This window comes from Nyctereutes procyonoides, unplaced genomic scaffold, assembly GCF_905146905.1.
Source record: "Nyctereutes procyonoides isolate TBG_1078 unplaced genomic scaffold, NYPRO_anot_genome, whole genome shotgun sequence".
Lineage (NCBI taxonomy): Eukaryota > Metazoa > Chordata > Mammalia > Carnivora > Canidae > Nyctereutes > Nyctereutes procyonoides.
This window is the reverse complement of record NW_026575049.1, coordinates 22008205-22032473: the sequence shown is the minus strand read 5'-3', so window position 1 is coordinate 22032473 and position 24269 is coordinate 22008205. Positions and strand designations below refer to the sequence as shown.

Below are 24269 nucleotides of genomic sequence, written 5' to 3'. Positions count from 1 at the left end.
TGACTGGAGGGGCCCCCAAACTTTACAGGCAGATGGGGACACACCCCAGGCACCTCCCAGTCTGCCCGTGATCCTTGCCCTGCCGAGTGGCCCTGAGCAGCAGCTTTCAGAGACTGCCTCCTTCCCCAGGGCTCCCTGCTTCCTCCCCCAGCGCTCCCGGGGGGCCTCCTCAGTCCTGGGGTCGGTCCTGGGTGCGGGTGTGGGAGGGCCACCTGTCCTCAGGGCTCGCTCAGCATCCAGGGCTGCTCTGGTCTGCCTGCCTCACCTTTGGAGAGGCCCCCAGCCCAGGCGGCCGGCCCCTCCCCTCCTCCTCCCTGGCACTGCCCGGAGGTGGGCCTGCCATCCTGGGGCTCTGTCTGGGCAGGCCGGGCAGGGCCTCCGAGGAGTGGGACACACCCCTTGCGGTCCCAAGTCCAAGCCCACCTGGGGTGTCTACTCCTCAATCTGTTCAAGCCTTGGGGAGGGGTATGCTCAGCCCCCAACTGTCCCGTTCAATCGCTCCCACTGCCACTGCTTTCAGATGGGCACCTTCTCACTGGACCCTCAAGTGGTGGACGGAGAGCTCCTCCCATGTCTCTCCTTCAGGACACTAATCCTATGGCTCCTTCAGGACACTAATCCTATGGGGTCAGGGCCCCCTGGTCTCTGACCTCATTTAAACCTTAATTACTTCTTGGGGCACCTGGGTGGCTCCGTGGTTGGGCATCTACTTTCAGCTCAGGGCGTGATCCTGGGGTCCTGGGATCGAGTCCCACATCAGGCTCCCCTGTATGGAGCCTGCTTCTCCCTCTGCCTGTGTCTCTGCCTCTCTCTGTGTGTCTCATGAATAAATAAATAAAAATTAAAAAAATAAAGCTTAGTTACTTCCTTGGAGACCCCATCTCCAAATATAGTCATTCAGGTGGTCAGGGCTTCAACATACACATTTTCAGGGGACACCGTCCCTGAAATAGTACTGTCCACCCTGATGGATGATGGGCCCATTTCTCAGGTAGCAAGACCCCCAGGTCCACCCTGGAAGTCAGAGGAAGGTCACCTGGGGCCAGGAGCCCGCGTGGTCACAGGTCACGGGAGCCCCACCCACCCTGTAGCATTTAGGAAAACTGGGGGTGGGTCACTATAACATTCCTAGTGCCCTTGCCTGCCTGCCTGCCTGCACCCCTTCTGAGAGTTAACCTTTGCTTTGGGGTGTGTGTGTGTGTGTACCCCACAACAGCCACCCACTAGCCTGAGATCCCAGTGAGCACAGCCTTGGACCACAGGGTGTCCTCTGCAATACCCACTTTGCTCTCTGTAGCGTCAGTCTGGCTTTTAGGAAGGTCCCGCAGGGGGCTGGGTGGCCAGAGGCCCAGGAATCACAGGGGCGAGGAGACCTGCTCTGGAGGGACAGATCGGAGTGGGGAGTCCCTCCTGGCTGGAGCTGCCTGGAGCCCAGGATGACCCTGGAGAAGGAAGGGAAGACCCAGGCTGAGACAGAAAGCCTGGAAGTCGGTGTGTGCTTCTAAAGATTTGACTCACGTGTGATTTCCCATTTGACCATCAAAGTACTACTTGGCCTGTGAATTAAAAGAAAGACTGCTGGCTGTACACCCAGGTCGCCGAAGGAGGGGACTTGAAATGATATTTGCATGTTCGTAGCAGCGCGATTCACAGTAACCCGAAGGTGCAAGCGACCCAGTGTCCACGGACAGACCAGCAGATAAACAGAATGTGCTCCATCCACGCAAAGGAATATTGTTCAGTCTTTTTTTTTTTTAAGATTTTATTTATTTATTCCTGAGAGACACAGAGAAAGAGGCAGAGACACAGGCAGAGGGAGAAGCAGGCTCCCTGCGGGGAGCCCGATGCGGGACTCGGGACTCGATCCTGGGGCCCAGGGATCACGCCCTGAACCGAAGGCAGACGCTCAACCACTGAGCCCCCCCAGGTGTCCCCGAATATTGTTCATTCTTAAAAAAAAAAAAAGAAGGCGATCCTGACACGTGCCACGACACGGAGGGGCCTTGGGGACATCATGCTCAGTGAAACAAGCCAGTCACAAAAGGACAAGGACTGTCGGATTCAGAGAGGAATCGAGTCGTCAGACTCAGAGAGGAAGAAAATAGAAAGGTGGTTGCCGGGGGCTCGGGGAGTGGGACCAACGTGTCTAGTGGGGACAGGGTTTCACTTTTGGACAATGAAGGGTTCCACAGCGTGAGTGTACTTCACAGGACGGCGCGGGATACTTAGAAGGGGTCAGGATGGAGGGAGGGAGAGAGCAGGGAAGGAAGACCTCCTTCCCTCCCTGTGGCACTTTCCTTGGGGATTGTGGGGCGCCCCACGCTGGCCCCTCTGTGGAGGCCTGAGTGGGGGAACATTATTCCAGCGAGGGACTGTGGTCTCCAAGCTCCGGGAGTGTCCAGCAGTGACCTTGGGGACTCCGTGCAGCTTCAGCCAGGGATGCAGCGGGCACAGACTCAAGCCCCTAATATCACGATGTTCTTCTGCTCTCTGCCTCCTGGGCACCTGGAAGGCCCCCACTTCCTTGTCTCCTTGTGGCAGCTGGGGCCACGTGACCAGCTCTGGCTGGCGCGTTCTCTGCAGAAGGGATGCGGGGCCCTTGGGAGCTGCCAGGTGGAGATTCTCTGGAGCTCGCCTTCCCTCTGCGTGCTGAGTGGCACTGTTCTAGATGGGACGGCTCTGCTAGGTGAGGTCTTGGGGGCTGCAGACATGTGGTGTGAATGAGAGGTAGACTTAAGTCTGTGTGAGCCCCTGAGATGGGGGGTGCTGTTTGTTACCGTGGCATACCCTGGCTTGACCTGACTGATACACTCTTCTTTCCCAAATGCTCTTTCCCTCGGACGCCTGGGGGGCTCAGTGATTGAGCATCTGCCTCCGGCTCAGGGCGTGATTCCGTGATCCTGGGATAGAGTCCTGCATCGGGCTCCCTGCATGGAGCCTGCTTCTCCCTCTGCCTGTGTCTCTGCCTCTCTCTCTCATAATAAATAAATAAAATATTTTAAAAAATACTCTTTCCAAAGTGGTTTGTGAGTGGGGGGAGAAGGCCGAAGGGGATACGCAGTTTTATATGTTTATATGCACACGTGCCCTCGTGGGCAGAGCCGGGACCCTGGGCTCTGATCCTGAATTGGTCGCTGCTGTGTGACATTAGGCAAGTACTCCATCCTCAGTTTCTGGCTTCTGTAGCACGGATTTTTCCAGACACAAAATTCTGTGGCTGGTGATATTTCTTTGCTTGTGCATGCACTATGGACGCACGCTGAGCCCGGCTGTAGGATTGTAAGCTCCCAGACACCAGCGTCCCTGATTAAGTAGCTCTGCGCAGACAATGCATGGGGTAGACAAGCGCTTAATGGGTTTTGACCTGAAAGTGATAATGGCTTAATAATAAACGGACGGTCTTACCCCAAGAACGCTCTTCCCCATTGACTGATGTGTTTGCTTAGAGCTCAGAACCGCTTTAACAGGCTGTAAAAAGCTATAAAAATGTAAAGTATCATCCACATCATCACAAGAAGAATTTCTCATGCTGACATTTCTCTTTTCACTATGGGGATTTATGTCAGCCTGTGTTTGGCGAGGGGAGATGGGAGGACACGGGATCTGGCAGGGTTCGTGTTTGCCAGCCCCCGAAGTAGATTCTGTCTCAATATAGGGAAGGAGGTCGCTAGAGGATGTTGGGAGATCCCAGCCGTCAGGAGTGGGAGAGCCAACACCGAGGCACCACTCCTTCCAGGAGCAGGGACCCAACCCACTCCAAGGGACACACCTGATGGGAAAACAGCCACTCCTGCAGGCCCTGCCAGGGACACCCCCACTGCGTGGAGATGCCCCCACTGCACGGTGATGATCCCACTGCACGGAGATGCCCCCACTGCACGGAGATGCCCCCACTGCACAGGGATGCTCCAGTTACACAGAGATGCTCCCACTGCATAAAGATGTTCCCATTGCACAGGGATGCTCCTACTGCATAGGGATATTCCCACTGCACAGGGATGTTCCCACTGCACAGAGATCTTCCCATTGCACAGAGACGGTTCCACTGCACAGGGATGTTCCCACTGCACAGGGATGCTCCAGTTGCACAGAGATGGTCTCACTGCACAGAGATGCCCCCACTGCACAGAGATGCTCCCACTGCAGAGACACTACGATTGCACAAGATGCCCCCACTGCACAGAGATGCTCCAGTTGCACAGAGATGCTCCAGCTGCCACCAGGACTGACACTGATCATGTTCCAGGTACTTGTAGCCACCGCAGCCTCCCCAACCCCTCCACTCACATGCCCAGCCGCCCTTTCCACTATAGTATATTCCAGGACTGCTTCCTCCCTAAGAGCATACATCATGATGGTGGAGCCTAAGTCCCTGTTTGGGCCCTGGTTGCGAAGGAAAATGGGTAAACCCATTGTCTGGCCACTTTGGGCAGAGAGACTAGGAGGAGTGGGAATCCCAGTGTAGCAGGGGCATGTGAAAGGGGCAGGGTGCCAGAGGGCACAACCGGTGTCCCACCCTCATGTCAGGGCATCAAGAGTGTGGCCTGCTGAGTTGCAAATCCACAGGATTTCAATAATTAGGTCCAAATGATCCCAGAAAGCATCGTGCAGGGTGCACATGGGTTGTACTCAGTTTGCAGTGAGTGCTAACAACCAGATGCATTTGCTCTGAAACAGGGGCGGGAGCAGGCTTGGAGGGTGGGTGGGAAACCTGCCCTGAACTGGGAGCTGGCCCGGGCTGCACCGCTGCAGGGAGGCCCTCACCTCGCCCTCGGTCTCAGGGGCCTGGCCCACGAGGGAGAGAGTGGGGCGCGATCTAGATCCCTTTAGGCTCCATCCAGCCGCCACGCCCACACTCAGCAGGGAAATTCTGGTTTCGAGGTTTTAATAAGGTTCAAAGCAGAGCAAGTCTTGGCTCAAGCAGCTGGCAGGGAGAGTTAATTTGAGAGAAAACAAATGTGCAGCCTAAGACCTTGGACCAAAGGATCTTTATTTCCTCCTTTCTTCAAGCTCTCCAGCCCCCAGTGCTTATTAACGTGGAATTTGCTGCTTGGGGAAGAGCCAACTCTCTGACTTCATAAACATTTGTAAGAGCAAATTTAATAAAGCCGGGAATAATGCCATTCAGATGTAATTCCTTCATTTCGCATTATTATTCTTTGTCTTCTCTTGCAAGGCATTTGAAATGCACGGGAGTTATTGTTATAGCAACAAAAGGAAATGAGTAACTGGTGGCTTGCTGATTAGACGCACTTGGGGAAAAATGGAGAAAGGAACCTAACTGGGACCCGCCTGGGTTTTACTGTTCCTTTCTCTTTCTCCTTCCTTTTACCATGAATGGCCAACACACCTGCATTGTTTCCCCTGTAATCATTCTGCATTACTGCCTTATCGTACGCATGTTATGATCACTAAGCTATAGCTGTGGAATTTGTATGAAAGTCTCACAAACACAAGTGCGGGGAGGGTGGCATTTTCCCCCCTCCGTGTCTTAATACCGTGCAATTATGGGGCCAGCCACACGGCGACTGGGGGATTTTCTCTTCTGTCCAAAGTTGCTTTTTAAGACAGAAAACCTGCAAATTGTCCCTCTTTTGTGGGAGACTGATCTTGCATTGATACTAAAAAAAGACGCCTGGGTGGCTCAGCGGTTTAGTGCCTGCCTTCGGCCCAGGGTGTGATCCTGGGGTCCTGGGATCAAGTCCCACATCAGGCTCCCTGCGTGGGGCCTGCTTCTCCCTCTGCCTCTGTCTCTGCCTCTCTCTCTGTCTCTCTCATGAATAAATAAATACAATCTTTTTTTTTTTTTTTAAAAAAAGATGTTTGTATTCCAAAAAGGAGAAGAGACACAAAGCACTAGAATAACCCGATGGAGTGTGGATCGAGTGTGTGAGTCACTGGCATGAATCAAATCCTTGATGTCATTGTCATGTTTTGAGAGAGAAGGATTTGGTGTACAAATAGGCCCATTCCCGCTCTGTCCAGAGGCACACACATGTATGGGTGTGAGAAGTTAGCACCACAGTCCCCTCTTCGCTACCTGGAGTCCTTTGGGAGCAAGCAGTGTACGCAAGAATAAGATGCAGGTGCAAGGTGCTAGTTGAACAGGCTGGCCGGTGAGTATGGTTACAAATTCTTTGCACACAAAAAGGCCCCTGCGTGGGTGATGATGCACATGGGGAGCAGGGGTGTGGGAGTGCCTGGCTCCGGGGCCCCAAAGAGACCAGGTCCAGCCACTCGTTGTTGACAAAATCCAAAGGCAGGGAGATGAGTGATGGTGACACAGGAAAGCAGTTTATTCCATTGAGGTCAATGCCGGGAAGACAGCGCACTGACATCTCAAACGCTGTCCCCAAAGAGCTGAAAAGACGTCCAGGTTTATACCTGGAAAATGTGGGACAAAGGTCAGTGGGTTGGAACAGGTGTGCGGTAAGGGTCAGGTCATCATTGTCGTGAGCTCAGTCACCTGGGGACTCGCTGGCTCAGGGCGGGCCTATTGCTTGAGGGGATAGTTCTGGTTCCCATCAGGGGATGCTCTGCCTGCAGGGTCTTTCACCTGAGTTAAGAGATACACGGGAGGGACGCCTGTGGGGCTCAGCGGTTGAGCGTCTGCCTTTGGCCCAGGGCGTGATCCCAGGGTCCTGGGATGGAGTCCCGCATCCGGCTCATAGTGAGGAGCCTGTTCCTCCTTCCGCCTGTGTCTCTGCCTCTTTCTCTGTGTTTCTCATGAATAAATAAAATCTTAAAAAAAGAGAGAGAGAGAGTGAGAGATACACGGGAAAGAACTTAGAAGGTACCAACCGAGGTCAGCACAGAGGCCGTGGGAATCTTCTTTAAATGGTAACAGGAAACGGGGGTCATCCTTTCATCCATGTTGATTGGGGTTGGCACCAGCTCTGAGCCCAGCCGGTAGCAAAGGGCCTCGCAGCCCCGGCCTGCCACAGAATGGAAACAGCCAACGTTTCATGCGGGGCACTGACACTAATCCATATTCATGTATTTCATGGTTATCATTAGCAAAACCGGCGGGAAGCAGCCTGCCTTTTGACTTTGGGGAGGATAAGGCCCTGGTCTAACTCCCTTCCTGCCCCTGGAAAGATTATGTGTCTCAGACTCAGCCAGTCAGAGGCCTTCTCTGTTTTTTTTTTTTTAATTTAAATTTAAATTTAAATTTTTTTCTGCTAGTGTCAGGAGAGAAACTCCGCAACTTGGTAACACAGTATAAGGGTGTGTTATCAGAGGATGCTTTGGGTTGCAAGGAATAAAAAACTGTAAACTAGTTTAAACGAGAGACTTTATTGGTGCATCAAACTAAAAAGTCCAGAAGTAGGGCAGGCTTTGGGGGCAGGTTTGATCTGGGGGTTCTGGAGGACCTGGTTCCTTGTCATCTCTGTTTAGACCTCTTTGTGGTCACAGGATGGCCTGGTGAGTCCAGTGCACCAACCTTCCTCATCTAGGTTGGGGGAGGGAAAAGGAGGAAGCAGGATTTCTTCTCCCCCAACTATTCCAGCCAGGACCAGTTACTTCGAGAACCTTCACTATTACCATTAAGGAGGGGGGGTATTATGCCAGCTGGCCTCTGCAATCAGACCCCCCCAGAGATGGGGAGAGGTCAGCATGCCTGATTATCTTGGCTGCTGGACGGCGGCTACTGGGCACCATAGAGCCCATCACACACGGTCCACCAGCAGCCGTGCCACCGTCCATGCAAAGCAGCCTGGGACTGGGGAGCCACCTGTCCCTTTCCACCCTGGTCAGGGGAGCACTGGGGCTGGGGCGAGGCATGAAAGGCTCTTGTGGCTGTTGTGTGGAGGCAGATCAAAGGGGCCAGGGTGGGGCAGGGAGGCCTGGTAGGGGGCCACTGCATGAGCCACCTGTGAGGTGCTGGTGGCCCGGTCTCCTTGGGCCAGTGTGGGGGAGAGAAGCGGTGGCGCCTCATCTACTCTGGAGTTAAGAGCCGTGGGGCTTGCTGAGGGACCGCAGATGGGACGTGGGAGATGGAGGGGAGCCAAGGATGACCCCAAGGGTTTGGACAGGGCCCAGGGACCATGAGGTAGGAAGCCCGGGGAGGGGCTCCAGCTGGCCCTCAGGCCTCCGCACAGAGAGGGCAGGTGGGGAGGTGGAGGCAGGACTCTGGTCAGCAGATCTTCATTTCGGATCATCGGGGTATAGACCATGTTGAGAGCAGGAGGCTGGATGAGATCAGCCGGTGTAGGCAAAAGCGGGGTGCAGACTGGGCCCCGGGGTGGGCTTCAGGGCAGGGAAGTAATGCTCCCACGGGCGGAGATGCAGCACTTGGCCCGAAGGACCCTTTAGAGGCCCAAGTCTCGGTCACACTGCCTCCTCCAGGAAGGCCTCCTCCTGGCTCCGCAGCTTGGGTCAGGGCCGCGGTCTCTGGGGAGTTCCGAGCTCAGCGTGGGGTCCCCACCGCGGCCCAGGAAGGCAGCACCGGGCCCAGGAGACGCTTTGGGAGATTTTATGGACTGCTTCCTGCCTGCTCCTCACTTTGCACATCGCCAGCGCGGGCAGGCGGGTGGGCTGTGCCAAGGAGGGGCCTGACCCGCGCGCGACGCAGGGGCACCCCCCCCCCCGCCGGCGGGCTCACCTGTGCGGCCGGCCCCAGCCCCGCCGCGACCTCCGCCGACCCGGGCGTCCGAGCCCCAGAACCGCAGCGCCGCGCGGGCCGGGGCGGGGCGAGGGGCGGGCGGGCGCGGGGCGGGGGCCACTTCCGGGGCGGGGCCAGGTGAGGCGGGCCGGCCGCCGAGCGCAGGTGAGGCGCCGGGGGGCTGTGGGCAGGTGAGGCCCGGCGTCCGCGGGGGGAGCCCGCCCGAGCCTCGCGTGGGGACGCCACGCGGCTCCGACGGTGTGAGCGGGCGGCCGCCCCGGGTCACCGCCCAGGTGGGCCCGGCGACAGGTGACCTGCGCGGGAAGGCGGGAAGGCGGGCGAGCCCAGCGGCCCCGCCCGGGGGGGGGTCTCCTCGCCCTTCCCCCCCCCCCGGGTTTCCTGGAGCACGCTCCTCCCCCTCGTGGCCCCGCACCCACTCCCCTCCCTGCTCCCTGCCTCTCCCCCCTCCTCGCCCCGCACCCACTCCCCTCCCTGCTCCCTGCCTCTCCCCCCTCCTCGCCCCGCACCCACTCCCCTCCCTGCTCCCTGCCTCTCCCCCCTCCTCAACGGCTGCGCACCTCCTCAGTCCCTGCTCCCTGCCTCTCCCTCCCTCCCCTCCCTGCTCCGGGCCTGAGCCCCTCCCCTTCTCTCCCTGCCTCCTCCCGTCCTCTTCTTTCCCTCCTCAACCCTGCACCCCCTCCCCTCTCTGCCTCTCCTCCCCTTCCTCGCCCTCCCTCTTGGCCCCGCACTCCTTCCCTCCCTGCCTCCTCCCACTCCTCCCCCTCTCCCTGCACCCCTCTCCTCCCCACCACTCCTCTTCTTTCTCACCCCTGCACCCCTTCCCTCCCTCCACCCCTCCCCTTTCTCCTGCCCCATCCCCTTTCCCCCCTCTCCCCCTCCCCAGCCATCTGCCTGGCTGCTGGCCCCCCATTTCCCCCCCATTTGGGGTCTCTCATTGGCAGGGTTGCACATTGTACGGGCACATCAGCCCCCTCACCCCAAACCAGGGAGGTGGGAGGCATCTTTCCATTTGACAAATGAGGAAACTGAGGCTGAGCAGGTGCTAGGCTGATTCAAAGCCAGGGCTCTGGCTGGGCTGCTGGCTGGGCCAGCCCCAGGGGTGGAAGCCCAGGAGTGAGTGGGCCAGAATGCACAATCAGTTAGGGGCGAGGCCCTGGCTCCTGTCCCGGTTCTCAAGCCCTGGCATGGGGCCTGGTCCCAGAATTCCTGGGGTCACTGACTGCAGCACTGGCTTGGGGCTGTGTGGGGTGGCTCCCCAGGCCCCTGGAGAAGGACCTTTAGAATCCTCAGGAAGGGGGCACAGGGGTGGGGACATGGCCCTGGTTGTCTGGTGGCCACAGACTGGGAGGTGCTGGGTCAGAGAATACGCTGTGCTTCAGCACATCTGTGAAACGTGGTGTTAACATTCATGCTGGTGAGAACTCGGAATTTAAGTTAAGACTCAACAGTGAGCATCCTTTGGTTGGTTTCTGTTGGCCGTTTGGGGATCTCGTTCGTGCATTTCTCCTTTAATACAGTGACTGACCACTCCTCCATGTGACACCCGGGAGGGGGCAGTGAGCAGGGACACGGGGTACTGGCCTGAGCCCAGCTCCTCCTGTGGACAGCCGCCTCCACAGTCCTTGGACACAGGAGACCCAGAGGGAAGCTCTGGGGGCATCCTGGGGGAGGCAGCCATTGAACTGGAAGATGGATGGGGGAGGTAGGCATGGGAGGTATGCAGGTTGGGGTCACACGGCGGGGGGGGGGGTTATTCACCCATAAGGTGGGGTGGGAATGCCTGCAGAGGACCTGATAGGTGGGGCCGGTAGGAATTCACCTAGATAACATCACTGAATCATTGAAATGGGACCTCAGTGAGATGTTTTAAGGTCTGGAAACTTCCTTGACTAGACCTCGTGTGGACCTACGGCATCTCCCTAACAGGCTGTTCCAGGCCGAGTCGGAGGTGCACCGTAAACGGTGGCTTCAGTCAAAGGGGGCACAGCAAGAGCTCAGAGCACTCTGGAGCTGCCTGGCGTGCTTATCTTTGGCCGCATCCAAGACTCCATCCCATCCTTTGATTTCCAGGCTGGGGACACTGAGGCACAGAGACAGCAGGGGAGAGAAAGAGCTGCAAGGGGAGGCAGAAACCTAGCTGTTGAGCAGGGTCGCTTCCTCTCTCAGGGACTCAGCCTCCTAACCTGGGAAACGGCCCCATTGGCCACCCTTCCCTAAGGGCCATCAGGCCCCGACCTGCAGGCTCGCTCGCCCCACGGCTCGCTCACAGCAGCCTCCCGAGGCAGGAGGGCTGTGACTATCCCCCTAGATGAGGACATGGAGGCAGGGAGGCTCAGGTGACTCTCCGAGGGCACAGGGCCCGGGCGTGGAGAGCCAGCCGGTTGCCCGCTGAGCTGTGGCTGCAGCGTCCTCACCTCCCTGCGTCCTCACCTCCCTGCCAGGCTGTGGCACCTCCGGGCCACTGGGGTCGGGCTTCTCGGTGGAAATGTTCAAAGCCTGCAGGTGACGGTCCTTCAGATGCCTCAGAAGTTAGCGTCAGGATCGAGGAATGCTCTCTCTGGTTTCTTTTCAGATAAATTGTTAAACTTCTCCATCAACCCTTGGGTTGAAATGGATGCTCAGGGAAGATGTACTGGGTGTGTCCAGAGGCTTCCCGGGCCTCGGGGGCACAGCCGCGGGGAGCCCTTCTGGGGACCGCACTGGGTGGTGTAGGGATGGCCTGGGAGATGCCCCTGTGGGGCTCCTGCTGGGGACACCTGCTCCCGAGTCCTGGCTCCTGGAACTTCCGGCAGCCCGCTCTGGGTGCCGTCCAGGTTTCTGGGTCCCCGGAGGACAGGAGACCCGGCTGAGTCACGGTCCCCGTGTTCTTGCCTCTCAAACAGGTTACATAAGCAGCAGGTTGTCCTGAGGCTCGGAGGGGATGTCGTGGGCATTTAGGAGGGATAGGGTGGCGCTCTGCTCAGCAGGTGGCCCTGGAGCCTGGCTCCTGACCTCCCCGCCCCCCTGGCTGTGTGCTCTGGAGCTGCTAACTGGGTTGCTTGCCACTCCGTGTGCCTTGGTTTCCCCATCTGTAAATGCAATGTTAGTACTGACTCAGGGTTACTGAGAGGAGCGAATGAGTTGACTTGCGCTCAGCACCTGTGACAAGGTGTGGCGCCTTCATAAGTGTGTTTTGCAGTATTGGTTCTACCCACGGACCACGGGGAGCGTGAAGAGTGAGCTTGTGTGGAACCTGCTCCTGCCCTGGCTGAGGGGCAAGCAGTTCTTTCTTCTGATGGAGCCGACGGGCGGGGAGCCTGGTGAGTGTCCATCAGAAGGAACTGGTTTGGCAGGTCAGGAGTCCAGAAACTCCTGGGGAGCTGTCCCTTCCCTTCCCTTCCCCCTCCTGGAGGTGAACTTAAAATAAGCAGAGTGACGCCTGGGTGGCTCAGTGGTTGAACGTCTACCTTTGGCTCAGGGTGTGACCCCGGGGTCTTGGGATTGAGTCCCCATCGGGCTCCCCGCAGGGAGCCTGCTTCTCCCTCTCCCTGTGTCCCTGCCTCTCTCTGTGTGTCTCTCATGAATAAATAAGTAAAATCTTAAAAAAAAAAAAAAAAAGCAAGCAGAGAAAACCCTTGTGGACAGTGGGCTGTGTGGGCCGTGTGGGCGGGCACCCTGGTTACCTACAGGGAGGCTTTGGTGGTTAAAGCCAGGGAGGGCTTTGAATCAGCAGGGGCATGGGTGGGGCTTCTGGAAAATGCTGCTGCTGCTTCTTTTCCTTTTTTTTTTTTTAAGATTTTATTAATTTATTTGAGAGAGAGAGAGAACAGAGGCAGAGGGAGTAGGAGGTTCCCCCCTGAGCAGGGAGCCCGATGCGGGGCTCGGTCCCAGGACCCCAGGATCATGACCTGAGCCAAAGGCAGACGCTTCACCAGCCAAGCTACCCGGGCACCCCGAAAGTCCCTCTTCGTTAGGTCTTGTTCTCCGCTAAGTTCTGGGTGCCTCTGACACCCCTGCAGCTCCCAGGTCACCACCGTTGGTTCTGTGCTGTTAAAACGCCTTTGGGAGTAAGCAGGACGGCCCAGTGTGAGCTGCTGCCACACCTGGTCTGGGCTTGCCCCCACCTGCCTTCACCTGCTTACTCTCCTACCTCCAGCCCCCCCCCCACCTGCTCCTGTATGATTTTTTTTTTTAACATTTTATTCACTTATTCATGAGAAAGAGAGAGGCAGAGACACAGGCAGAGGGAGAAGCAGGCTCCATGGAGGGAGCCCAACATGGGACTCGATCCCGGGACTCCAGGATCACACCCTGCCCCGAAGGCAGGTGCCAAACTGCTGAGCCACCCAGGGATCCCCTCCTGTATGATTTTAAGTAGTCCCCAGACTCCATAAATATCACGGTGTGGATCCCCTTTTTTTAACATGACAATACTATTACTATGCTTTTTTTTTTTTTTAAAGATTTTATTTATTTATTCATGAGAGACACAGGCAGAGGGAGAAGCAGGCTCCCTGCATGGGAGCCCAATGCAGGACTTGATCCCAGGACCCCAGGATCATGACCTGAGCTGAAGGCAGACGCTTAACCACTGAGCTACCCAGGCACCTCTGCTTAAAACAGTTAACATAGGGGTACCTGGCTGGCTCATTTGGTGGAATGTGCGACTCTTAATCTCAGGGTCGTGAGTTTGAGCCCTACGTTGGGTATAGAAATCACTTAAAATGTTTTAAAAAAAACAACATAATTCCATAATGTGCAGTACGCATTTGGATTCCCATTTGCTTCCAATATCAATTTTTTTATCCCCCTTTTTTTTTTTTTAAATAGGCTCTGCACCCAGCACAGAGCCCAATACGAGGCTGGGACTTGTAACCCTGAGATTAAGAGTTGCGTGTTCTGGCGACCGAGCTACCCAGGTGCCCTCAGATTGAATTCTTGAATTGGACTTGAGCCAGCGGTAATAACAAGGAACCATTTATGGGTCCCTTCCTCCCTGCAGGAGCCGCTGTGCTCCAGGTAGCCAAGACAGCCTGTGGGAAGGCCCCGAGGCGGCAGCAGCTTGAAGTGTTTGAGGGGCAACCTCAGACAGCCCTGAGGCCTGTGTGGCTGGAGCAGAGAGAGTGGGGCTGGGGTGGAGGTGGCATGAGGTGGCCGCAGGCACAGGCGTGAAGAGTCAGTGTTTTAGGTGCTTGCAGGGACTTGAATTTTATTTCAAGAACTGCAGCAGGTGTTGGTGCTCGCAGGGTGTCAGGAGGCGTCTGGATTGGGTAGTCGGGATATTCAAATCCAGCACGGGGGTGGGGAGAGGTGTAGAACCGAGATCGAGATCGGGGTTTGAGGATGGAGAGCGTGGCATTGAGCACCCATTAGGAGGAGTCCCAAGGTCTCCCCCTCGCCACCCTCCTCGCTGGCCCTGGGCTGGTTAGTGTTGGGACTTGGGTGAGGCAGACATGGCCCTGGCTGTCGGTGACCGTATGGTGATGGGTTGGGGACACACAGGCACATGGTGCAGGCCCATGAGGACTCTGAGGGAGTGGGGTGTTGCCCCAGGGGAAGGCCCTCTCCCAGCTTGGGGTAGGAGGGCCAACTGAGGCCTCAGGATGCTTTTTTTTTTTTTTAAGATTTTATTTATTTATTCATTTATTTTTTTAGATTTTATTTATTTATTCATAGAGACACAGAGAGAGAGAGAGGCAGAGACACGGGCAGAGGGAGAAGCAGGCTCCATGCAGAGAGCCTGACGTGGGACTCCATCCAGGGTCTCCAGGATCACGCCCTGGGCTGCAGGCAGCGCTAAACTGCTGCACCACCGGGGCTGCCCAGGATGCTTTTGATTAAAAGGAAGAGAAAACCCAATTGTGAACTGGCCCAAAAGCCAAGGAGGGTATTTTGGCCCACGTAGCTGAAATGGTCTGGCAATGGTGTGGAGACCAGGTACGGCTCAATCAGGGTCTGGCAATTCCCTGCCTTCTTTATGAACCCCTGGATCTTCAGTGGGGAGTGAGTTGGCTGCAGCATTCTGGCCTCATCTTCATACATGGCTGTGTGGACAGGGACTTTTCTAGGGGTCCTCTCTTGAGATCTTTTCCAGAAGCATCAGGGAAACTTTTCCTGGTGCCTCATGGACCTGAATGAAGCCGTTCCTGGGACCAGAGAAGTGGCCCTGTGCTGACTGGCTCAGACTTGGCTTCCCCCAACACAGCTTGGAGAAGGGAGATAGGATGACTGTTAGGTAAGCAGGCCACCCGGGAGGGCTGTGCAGGGGATGGCCTACGCACCCGGGTACCCCGGCGGGGAGGCGGGCGGTGGAGCAGCCCTGTCTGCCCAGACGGCCATGGGAGTGGGAGCTGCTGAGTCCTGGCACCGTGGCTGCAAGAGCCCCAGGACGGGCAGGAGGCCCTAGTGAGCGGCTCTGGGGCAGAGTCCTTTGGCCTGTCGGAGTACCGACCCGGCAAGCTCACGCAGCCCATTACAGCCTGTTTGGGTCTCGCTGCTGGTGTCTCACCTGGGAATCGTGCCCAGTTTCAGTGGCCTCTGGTGCTACTACTACCTGGACGCTGGTCCACACGTGCCTTCCTGCCGGTGTCGGGGCCTCAGTGCTGCGTGTGAGGAAGAGCAGGAAGTGGGGGGTCTGCTTTACTGAATTTGGAGCAGAGCTGAAACAAGAGCGTGAAAATCGCTTTTGGGGAAGAGGGAGAGAGAGAGGGCGCGTGCGTGCACACACCAGGGGAGGGCAGGAGGGAGGGAGACAGAGAATCTCAAGCAGACTCAGGACCCGAGCCGAAATCAAGAGTCGACACTCAAACGACTACAGCCACCCAGATGCCCCTAAAAATTACTTTTTACGAGGTACCACTAGAGACCTGGGAATCCCAACTCTGGTGACCCCCACCCCTCGACCCCCCAGCCATGGGCAAGGGCTCCAACCACTTCCACGTGGGCACTGCATCCCCTTCCCCTCGGGGTGCCAGCCCCTCTCCCTGGGGCCTGTGAAATACGGGCTTGGGGGCCCTCCCCACCCCCCATCCCTTTAGCAGAAGCTCCTTCCGCGATGCGTGGCAAACCCTTCCTCTGTGCACCCTGCACACGACCACACCACTCAAATTCAATTTAGTGCTAATTTGCCCGAGGTAAGTAGGTGTTAATTTGTAGCTACTGCATTAAGATAATTGCTGTGAGGGGCCTATTTGTGAAATGTGCAGATATATTTTTATAGCAACAAACCATTTTGCTATGAATTATAAACAGACGGGTCCGGTGATTTGGAATCTCTTTTGCATAACATGCACGTTGCAGCAGGCCTGCTCCGGTCCATGTCTCCAGCCAGCGCCCCCCCCCGCACCCCCCTCCTCGGGCTGGGGCGGGGGGGCTCCTCGGGGAGCCCGGCTCTCGGCTCAGGGGGAAAGGGTCTGGCACCGAGAGACCCGGGGGAAGTGACTGTGGGCAGACTCAGGTGGAGGGTGATGGAGTTTGTGCCCCAAAACCACCGCTTAGGAGGGTCGGTGCATTTGTAGTGTCTGCCCGATGTCTTTTTTTTTGTTTTTTGGGTTTGGTTTTTTTTTTTTTAAGTTTCTGTTTATTTTTTAAAAGATTTTATTTATCTATTCATGAGAGACACAGAGAGAAAGAGAAGGGGACACAGGTAGAGGGAGAAGCAGGCTCCATGCAGGGAGTCCAACGCGGGACCCCATCTCGGGTCTCCCGGATCCCGCACTGGGCTGAAGGCGGCACCAAACCACTGAGCCACCCGGGCTGCCCAGATTTCATTTATTTAACAGAGACAGAGCACAAGTACGGGAGGCGGCAGGCAGAGGGAGAGGGAGAAGCAGGCTTCTTGAGGAGCAGGGAGCCCGACGTGGGGCTGGACCCTGGGATCATGACCCGAGCCAACGGCAGGTGCCCCGTGGTGGTAGGTTCTAGGGATCCTGTGCGCACGTCCAGGCAGCAGCTCAGCCCTCATGAAGCTGATCTGCTGAGGGGGCCCCATGGTAACATTAACCTGAGGACCACAGACGCAGGTGCACCCTCGCACCCAGTGGAGGTTTACAGATGAGCTCTGGGACATTAACTGCATGGGACAGGCTGGGGAGGGGATTGTGTCAACACAGGTCGTGAGGATGAACAGGACATTGGGGGGAGCACCAGTGTGTATTTGGTCTCTGACCCAGTTCTGGGCATGGGGCTCCTTGGAACCCAGGGACCCTCCTGAGTAATGGGAGTGTCTTTTCTCATTCTTAAAGGCTTCCTTTTGGGCACCTTGGGGGCTCAGCAGTTGAGTGTCTGCCTTCGGCTCAGGGTGTGACCCCGGGGTCCTGGGATCGAGTCCCACATCGGGCTCCCTGCAGGGAGCCTGCTTCTCCCTCTGCCTGTGTCTCTGCGTCTCTCATGAGTAAACAAAATCTTTAAAAAAAATAAAGGGTCCCTTTGGATCTTACCTGAGTTCATGCTAATGAGGGGGCTAGTGGAGGGGGCTAGAGAGTGGACCCCCTCCCTTCTGATGAGAGGGTTTGAGCCTTTCAGCCCTACCCCCCAACCTCCAGGGAGAGACCTGGGGCTGGTAGTTGAGGTCCATCATCAAGCACAGTGATGATTTAGTCCTGCCTCTGTGCTAAGCGGCGTAGGAGAGCTTCCCGGCTGCTGAGCACATGGGGGTGCTGGGAAGGTGGTGCACCCAGAGACCGTGCACACACACCCGATACCTTGCCCTGTGCAGCTCCTCTTTTTTTTTTTTTTAAGATTTTATTCATTCATAAGGTCCTGGGGTAGGCGGGAGCAGCATGGGATTTGGGAGAGCATCTGATGGGCCTAGTTTCTGGGGCTGCAGCATAGTGGGGAGAGAGAGGAGGATGCCCAGGGTAAGGGGGTGCAGGTGGAGTCCAAGCCGGACTGGAAGTCCCAGGCTGTGGGGCCTCACATCCTTGAGCGGGAGCCTGCTGTTCTGTGAACAAGGCCGGGCTACATGTGCCTTTTCTTACTCCGTGTCCCTTCCTTGCAAAGCTCTAGGTGCCTGGAGCAAGGCTAGCATTAAAAGATCATTTCCAGAAAAGGGATAAAGCTATGACTGTCCTACAGACAGAAAAATGGACTCGCATTAAGGTTTTTGTTTAACTCACGAGGGAGCCAGGCAGGTGGTGTCACCGGACGGAGGATCTGATGTGCAGAGGTCGGGAATACAGAAATAAAGTGAAAGGGAGGCAACTGAGGACATTTTGGGGGAGGGGGAGGTGGGGGGCAGAGGGAGAGCCCACTGGACCTCTTCCACCTTCCACAGGACAGGACGGGATTTGCATCTCTGTAGACAAGTATTATTTTGTGTTGCTCTCAGCTCTCTGCAGTTTGCATAGTTAAAACTCCCAAAGGATGGAGCAGGGTAGCCCCCGGAGGGGGTTCTCTGTTCTGGACAATGTATAGTTTCCTTTCTTTCTTTCTTTCTTTCTTTCTTTCTTTCTTTCTTTCTTTCTTTCTTTCTTCTTCTTCTTCTTTTTTTTTTTTAATTTAATTAACTTATTTGACAGAGAGAAAGAGAAGGGGATAGAGCACAAGCAGGGGGAGCAGCAGAGGCAGAGGGAGAAGCAGGTTCCCTGCGGGGAGCCCGATTCGAGACTCGATCTCAGGACCCCGGCATGACCTGAGCTGAAGGCAGACGCTCAACCACTGAGCCTCCCAGGCGCCCCTGTTTTGTGATTCTGGTAATTCATGGGAAGAGGCAACCTGAGTATGTGAGAGACTTGAATCAGGTTTTCGAGGGACATAGAGCCAATAGATATTTATCTATAATTTTGTCTGCAGGTGTTGGCTTATGCAGTTGTGGGCGCTAGCAAATCTAACATCCGTAGGGCAGCAGGAATTCTCCGTTTATCTCCAGGCAGAAGTCCGTCCCTGAAAAAAAACCTCAGCGTTTGTTCTGAAGGCCTTCAACAGATTAGACAAGGCCCACCCACGTTCTGGTACATCAGCAGCTTTACGCAAAGTCAGGGGGATTAACTGTAAATGTTAATCCCATCTACAGGTACCTTCACAGCCACACCCAGGCTGGTGTTTGACCAAACAGCTGGGCTCCACTGGCCAAACAAGTTGACGCGTAAAATCAACTGTCACAAGGCCGATAGGACCAGACTTACCCTGGTGCCCAAGCCCACTGCTCGCCTGGATGCCTCCCAGCCAGTCAGCGGCACTTGGGCTCCTGGACCTGCAGCTGTGGGACCAGCTGGGCCCAGTGGGAGCAGGACACTGGCCTCCCCGAGGGGCTCCTCGGCTCCTTAAGCGGCAGCACCACGGAGAGGCTTCCTTCTCCCGTGCTGGCCGAGCTCCCATCCTGCTCCCATCCCGCGTTGGGTGGGGTCCCACTGACCACGTGCAGTGGGGGTGAGGAACCATCTGACGCTGGTGTGTGCCGAGCCTTATTTTACTCGAGTATAAGATTGTGGGGCTGGGGGAGCTTACAGGATCCTCCTTACAGACCAACCCCCCCACCTGTTGCCACGGCAAGGCACCGATCATCTGCCCACCTGTGCGCTTGCAAACTTCAAAACAAACAAAGCTGCCCGTGCTTTCTGAGATAGGCGATCCGGGTACAGGTTTTGAGCAAATGAAGGAAAAAAGGAGTAAATATCACTTTGTTTGGTTAAAGCAGACTCTGGAGGAAAAGCAAAGCCTCCTTGGCTTTGGTGGCCTTGAGCTCCCCAGGCCCAGCTGCTTCCTCATGCGGCTCAGCAGGGAGGCCCTTCCCCCCCAGACAGAGGAGCAAGAAGAGGCCTGGGTCCCTCCTGGCTGTTCTCAGCGCCTCCTGCGAGGCTCTGAAGTGAGAATGTTCCAGACAGTTCTCCCCTGGGTCGGGCGGGTCCCTCAAGACGTGTTCCCGGAGCGTTGCTTTTGAGCTGTTTGCCTGGCTTGTAGCAGGTGCGTCGGTCCAGGCTAGCCCACAGTAGGGGTGCGGGAGCACCCTGAAGCTCTGGGGGTGGGGACAAGGTGGCCCCTTCCCATGCTCCAACTGCGGGGAGGCCCTCTGGCCTGTCGTGAGGGATAAGCAGAATGACCAGGTGGTGGTGAGTCCCCCACAAGGCTGGGTCGTCTCCTTTCCGCCCCCCGACAGCAACAGCCCTTGGCACCCTTGTGCCTGGCAGCCAGTCTCGTTGGGTGGCCCAGGGACGCGTGACCGAGGTGAACAAGCTCTCCACTTACCAGGCTTTCTGGCCGGCACTCCTTGCACCCCAGCTGCCACGGCCCCAGCTGTGGGGGTAGATGATTGAGTTTCTTTTCTCACTTTCACTGCAGGTAGGGGGTGGCTTGCAGCCGGGCCCTGGTGTCACCACTGCCACCCTTCCTGGAGCTGCCTGCAGCTCCGGGGAAAGCCAGATTTGGAAGGTGACTCCGTGCTCCCAACGTGGACACCGTGGGCCCAGGGGTCTGTGTGGGGCAGTGCTGGGCCTCCGTTACCTGGTGCTCTGGGCCCTGCATCCTGCCAGGGAGCAACCCGATCCCGTGTGTGGACCCCAGCCCTGGCCAGCTGGCTGTATGGCTTCCGTCCCATCTGGCCGCCCTGTGCTCAGAAGCCATGGCTTCTAGGGTCAGGGGACCTTGGAAAAATGTGGGCGACGCCAGCCCAGGGAGGCCGTGGGCACAGTTAGTAGCAAGTCTGGTCACTGGTATGAAATGTGGGTCTTGAGCAACTGGTCTGGAACTGTCTTGTGCGCTGGGGTAGGAGGTGGTGTCACAGCGGCGAGGGCCTTGCTGGAGATGGGGGCCCGGGTCCCAGGCGGAGCCGAGCCAGGACCTGCATGTGTGCGCGTGAAAGGTGTGACTCCCCAGGCCTCACCTGCCCTTCTTCCTGGGGCCGCTCCCCTTCCCTGTCCCTCCCCTGCCCTGGGCTCCCTCCTTGTGCCCTGCCAGGGTCTCCCACCAGCAGCGTCCTGGCCGCCCCCCCAGGACTTGGCAGCAGGGCCCTGCTCCGTCTCAGCCCAGAGAGGGCAAGGCCCCTGGTGAGGCCACCAGCCATCTGAGGAAGGATGGGGGAGACGTGGAGGGAGGGCACAGGCTGGCTGGAACTGGAGTGTGAGCTGGGTCACTATCGCCAGGGCTCCCAGAAGTGGAAATGCAAACCACCCAGGCCTACCTGTGCCGAAGTGGATGAGAGGTGGACGGGAAGGAGACGGGAGTCCGTGGAGGCAGCTCCGGGCCGCATCGGCCTCAGTTCTGTTGTCTGATAAATGGGGACAGGTGGTGGCCTTTGTCAGGGCCGGGCCGGCGCTGTGTTCCCGCCTCCCTCGTTCCCTCCGCAGTCATACGGGGTCAGAATTGCTCCGAGAGCAGGAGCTCGGAAGGAATAGTAGGGAGCACGTGCTTGATGCGGGCATTGGTGCTGTTTCTTGCGGGTTCTCTGTGCGTCTCAGCTGAACCCTGGGAATGGGGCTGGCATAGCCCCTGCCTGGCCCTCCCCACTGGCGGCTCCGGGTGGCTCCTGTGCACGGTGATGGGGTCCTGTGCCACCCCGAGGACACGGACCAGGCCCCATCAGCACCGTCTGCCATTCGGGCCCTGTTGGCAGCTCCCTGTGTCCCGGGACCAGCTCCCCTGCTTGTTCATGAACCAGGATTCCAGCAAGCTCTGTGCTCACGCCACCGCCTTGGGCCTTATGGTGTCCGATGCGCCCACCCCGCCCCTGCTCGCTCTGTCTCTCTTTCTCCTTTTTTAAAAATTTTATCTATGGGACGCCCGGGTGGCTCAGTGGTTGAGCACCTGCCTTCGGCTCAGGGCATGACCCAGGGGTCCCTGCAGGGAGCCTGCTTCTCCCTCTGCCTGTGTCTCTGCCTGTCTCTCAGGGTCCCTCATGAATAAATAAATAAAAATCTTTTTAAAAAAAGATTTTTATATATTTATTTGACAGAGCATGGGTGAGCGGGGCGGAGGGGCAGTGGGAGAAGCAGGCTTTCCGCTGAGCAGGGAGTCCAATGATGTCGGATTCAATCCCAGGACCCTCGGATCATGACCTGAACCCAAGGCAGATGCTTCACTGTCTGGGGCCACCCAGGTCCCACTTTTTTTTTTTTTTTTAAATAACATCAGTTTTTGAAGAAGCTGGGCTAGTTGCCATGTGGAATGTCTGGTTCTAGATTTCACAGTGCCCTCTCTTGTGTTTGTGGGTCCCTGAGGGCCAGTTCATCTAGAACAGCCATGCTGGAGGCTCCCTGAGATCCACAGGAGACCTTCGGGTACAAAGTCTTGGTGCGTGTGTCCTCGGCCCAGCAGCGCCCCGGGAGCCACCGATGGTGGCAGCTCACTGTCTGGCGTTAGGCTCGCTTGCTTGACTAAGGCGCCGGCCAGGCACCCAGACACAAGCATGTGCCCCCCACTCCTTTCCTGCGTCCCAGTTCCCCTGTCTCCCTGCGGGGAGGTGTGCTCCTGGCGGCCTGGGCTGACTATTCTGGGGTCTGGAATGTTTGGGGCTGATGGCTGGGCTCAGAGTGGTCGGTCCGGGTGGATTACAAAATGCATGTGTAATCTGAGTATGACTCTATTTTTATTTTTTAAAGATTTTATTTATTCATGAGAGGCACAGAGGGAGAGAGGCCGAGACGCAGGCAGAGGGAGAAGCAGGCTCCCTGTGAGGAGGCCGATGCGGGACTCGATTCCGGGCCCCCGGGATCACACCCTGGGCCGAAGGCAGACACTCAACCGCTGAGCCCCCCCAGGTGTCCCCAAGAGTGTGTTTAGAGAACATGGGTGTGTCCAGACCAAGAGCCGAGGCAATGTGCAGAAATAAAAATTGTTTGCAGGATCCGGGGCAGCTTTCCTCCCCTTAAATTACGTCCTTGGTGTTGCTGTTAGGCCAAACTTTGCCATCTAGACATGCTCTGAGTAGAGGGAGGGCAACGGATTGAATTGCGGCGACATGAAGCGGACCGGGCTCGCTAAGAGATCGTGTTATCAGCCTGGCACGGGGGACATTTGGATCAAGGGCAGAGCAGTGACCTTGGGGGCCCTGTGGAATGCAGGTCGCTCAGCCGTGTCCTGGGGGCGGAGGGAGCCAGGGGCCAGGGCCGGTGCCTGTGTAGGGCTCAGGGTGTAGGGCCTGGGTTGGGTGTAGGGCCTGGGTCAGCTGGGGCGCCACGTAGCTCCATTGCTAAGCCAGTTTCCCCCTCAGAGTTTTCGGAAACGAAGTTCATTTACCTTGTAACACAATCGGAAAGAAAAGCAGGGCGTGGTCATTTCATTCTCCTCGAATAGAGGATGTTGAGGTAGTTTTCATGGACTTTTCAAAGAAAATAATTTTGTTAGAAGTGACAGGTCGTCTATAATCCAAACTGGCTTACGCAGGAAAGAGGATTCATTGGATCTTTGCATCCAGGTGCAGCTGGATCCAGGAGCACAGCGTTTTAGGGGACTGCTTCTCTGTCTTGCTCTGCCTTCTTTCTGCCTTTGGGTTCATTCTTCTCACATTCTACCTGGTGACCTTTGGTAGTTCCAAGCCCACTGCCTCATGGTTTGGGGTGCAACGGAATAAATTTAAGTATCTTTTCTGGGATGCCTGGGGGGGCTCAGTGGTTGAGTGCCTGCCTTCGGCCCAGGGCATGATCCTGGAGACCTGGGATCAAGTCCCACGTCGGGCTCCCTGCAGGGAGCCTGCTTCTCCCTCTGCCTGTGTCTCTCCCTCTCTCTGTGTGTGTCTCTTATGAATAAATAAGTAAAATCTTTTAAAAAAAAAGTATGTAAAAAAGATATCTTTTCTTAGGGCACCTGGGTGGCTCTGCCGGTTAAGCATCTGACTTTTGGTTTCAGCTTAGGACATGATCTCAGGCTTGTGAGATCAAGCCCCACGTCGGGCTCTGTGCTGGGCATGGAGCCTACTTTATTTTTTTAAACATTTTATTTATTTATTCATTCATAGAGACGCAGAGAGAGAGAGAGAGAGAGGCAGAGACACAGGCAGAGGGAGAAGCAGGCTCCATACAGAGAGCCTGACGTGGGACCTGCTCCCGGGTCTCCAGGATCAGGCCCTGGGCTGGAGGCAGCACTAAACCCACTGAGCCACCAGGGCTGCCCATTTATTTTTATTATTTTTATTTTTTTATTTTTTAAAGATTATATTTATTCATGAGAGACACACAGAAGAGAGAGAGAGAGAGGCAGAGACACAGGCAGAGGGAGAAGCAGGCTCCATGCAGGGAACCTGACGTGGGACCTGATCCGGGGTCCCCAGGATCACATCCCGGGCTGAAGGCGGCACTAAACCACTGCGCCACCGGGGCTGCCCTGGAGCCTACTTAAAAAAAAAAAAAAAAAAAAAAAAGAATCATTTCTTCTCCGTAGCTTTTATGGAAGTCTCAGAATTCGCCCCGATTAGAACAGTGGAGACGTGGGATCACTCCCGACCTTACCTCTGTGGCTCAGGGCGTTTGCAGCCGTGATTGGCCAGGCAAGGACCCCATGTTCTGACTCTGGGGCCTGAAGTGGGTGCGTTACTGGCAGAGGGGGCAGGGATGCCGGTGGCCATGAGGACAGCTGTCCGCCCTGTCCAGCCAGGTCCCCCTTCCTCTGTGACCACAGGCCTGGACTGTGGCCGTGGTGCATGTCTATGGTGTCCTCCTGTGGTGCAGGCAGTGTAGACCGGGGATGCTGTGCCCCTGCCGTCTCTGGTGTCGGGAGGCGGCCTCTGCTGCCCCTG

At 56.6% G+C, this 24269-nt stretch overlaps 1 protein-coding gene across 5 annotated transcripts in view; it reads left to right on the top strand.

The window, feature by feature from the left end:
- Positions 1-8754: 8754 nt before the first annotated feature.
- Positions 8755-24269, top strand: part of ARHGAP8 (Rho GTPase activating protein 8) — a 65860-nt gene continuing 50345 nt past the window's right edge. Inside the window, exon 1 of one of the 5 annotated variants that reach the window (XM_055329042.1) lies at positions 8755-8770. Coding sequence is in view for 1 of the 5 variants with exons in the window: in XM_055329040.1 (XP_055185015.1) it covers positions 11901-11925 (25 nt within the window). In the remaining 4 variants the exon portion in view is untranslated. The other 4 variants (XM_055329044.1, XM_055329043.1, XM_055329041.1 and 1 more) reach the window with 4 other exon arrangements.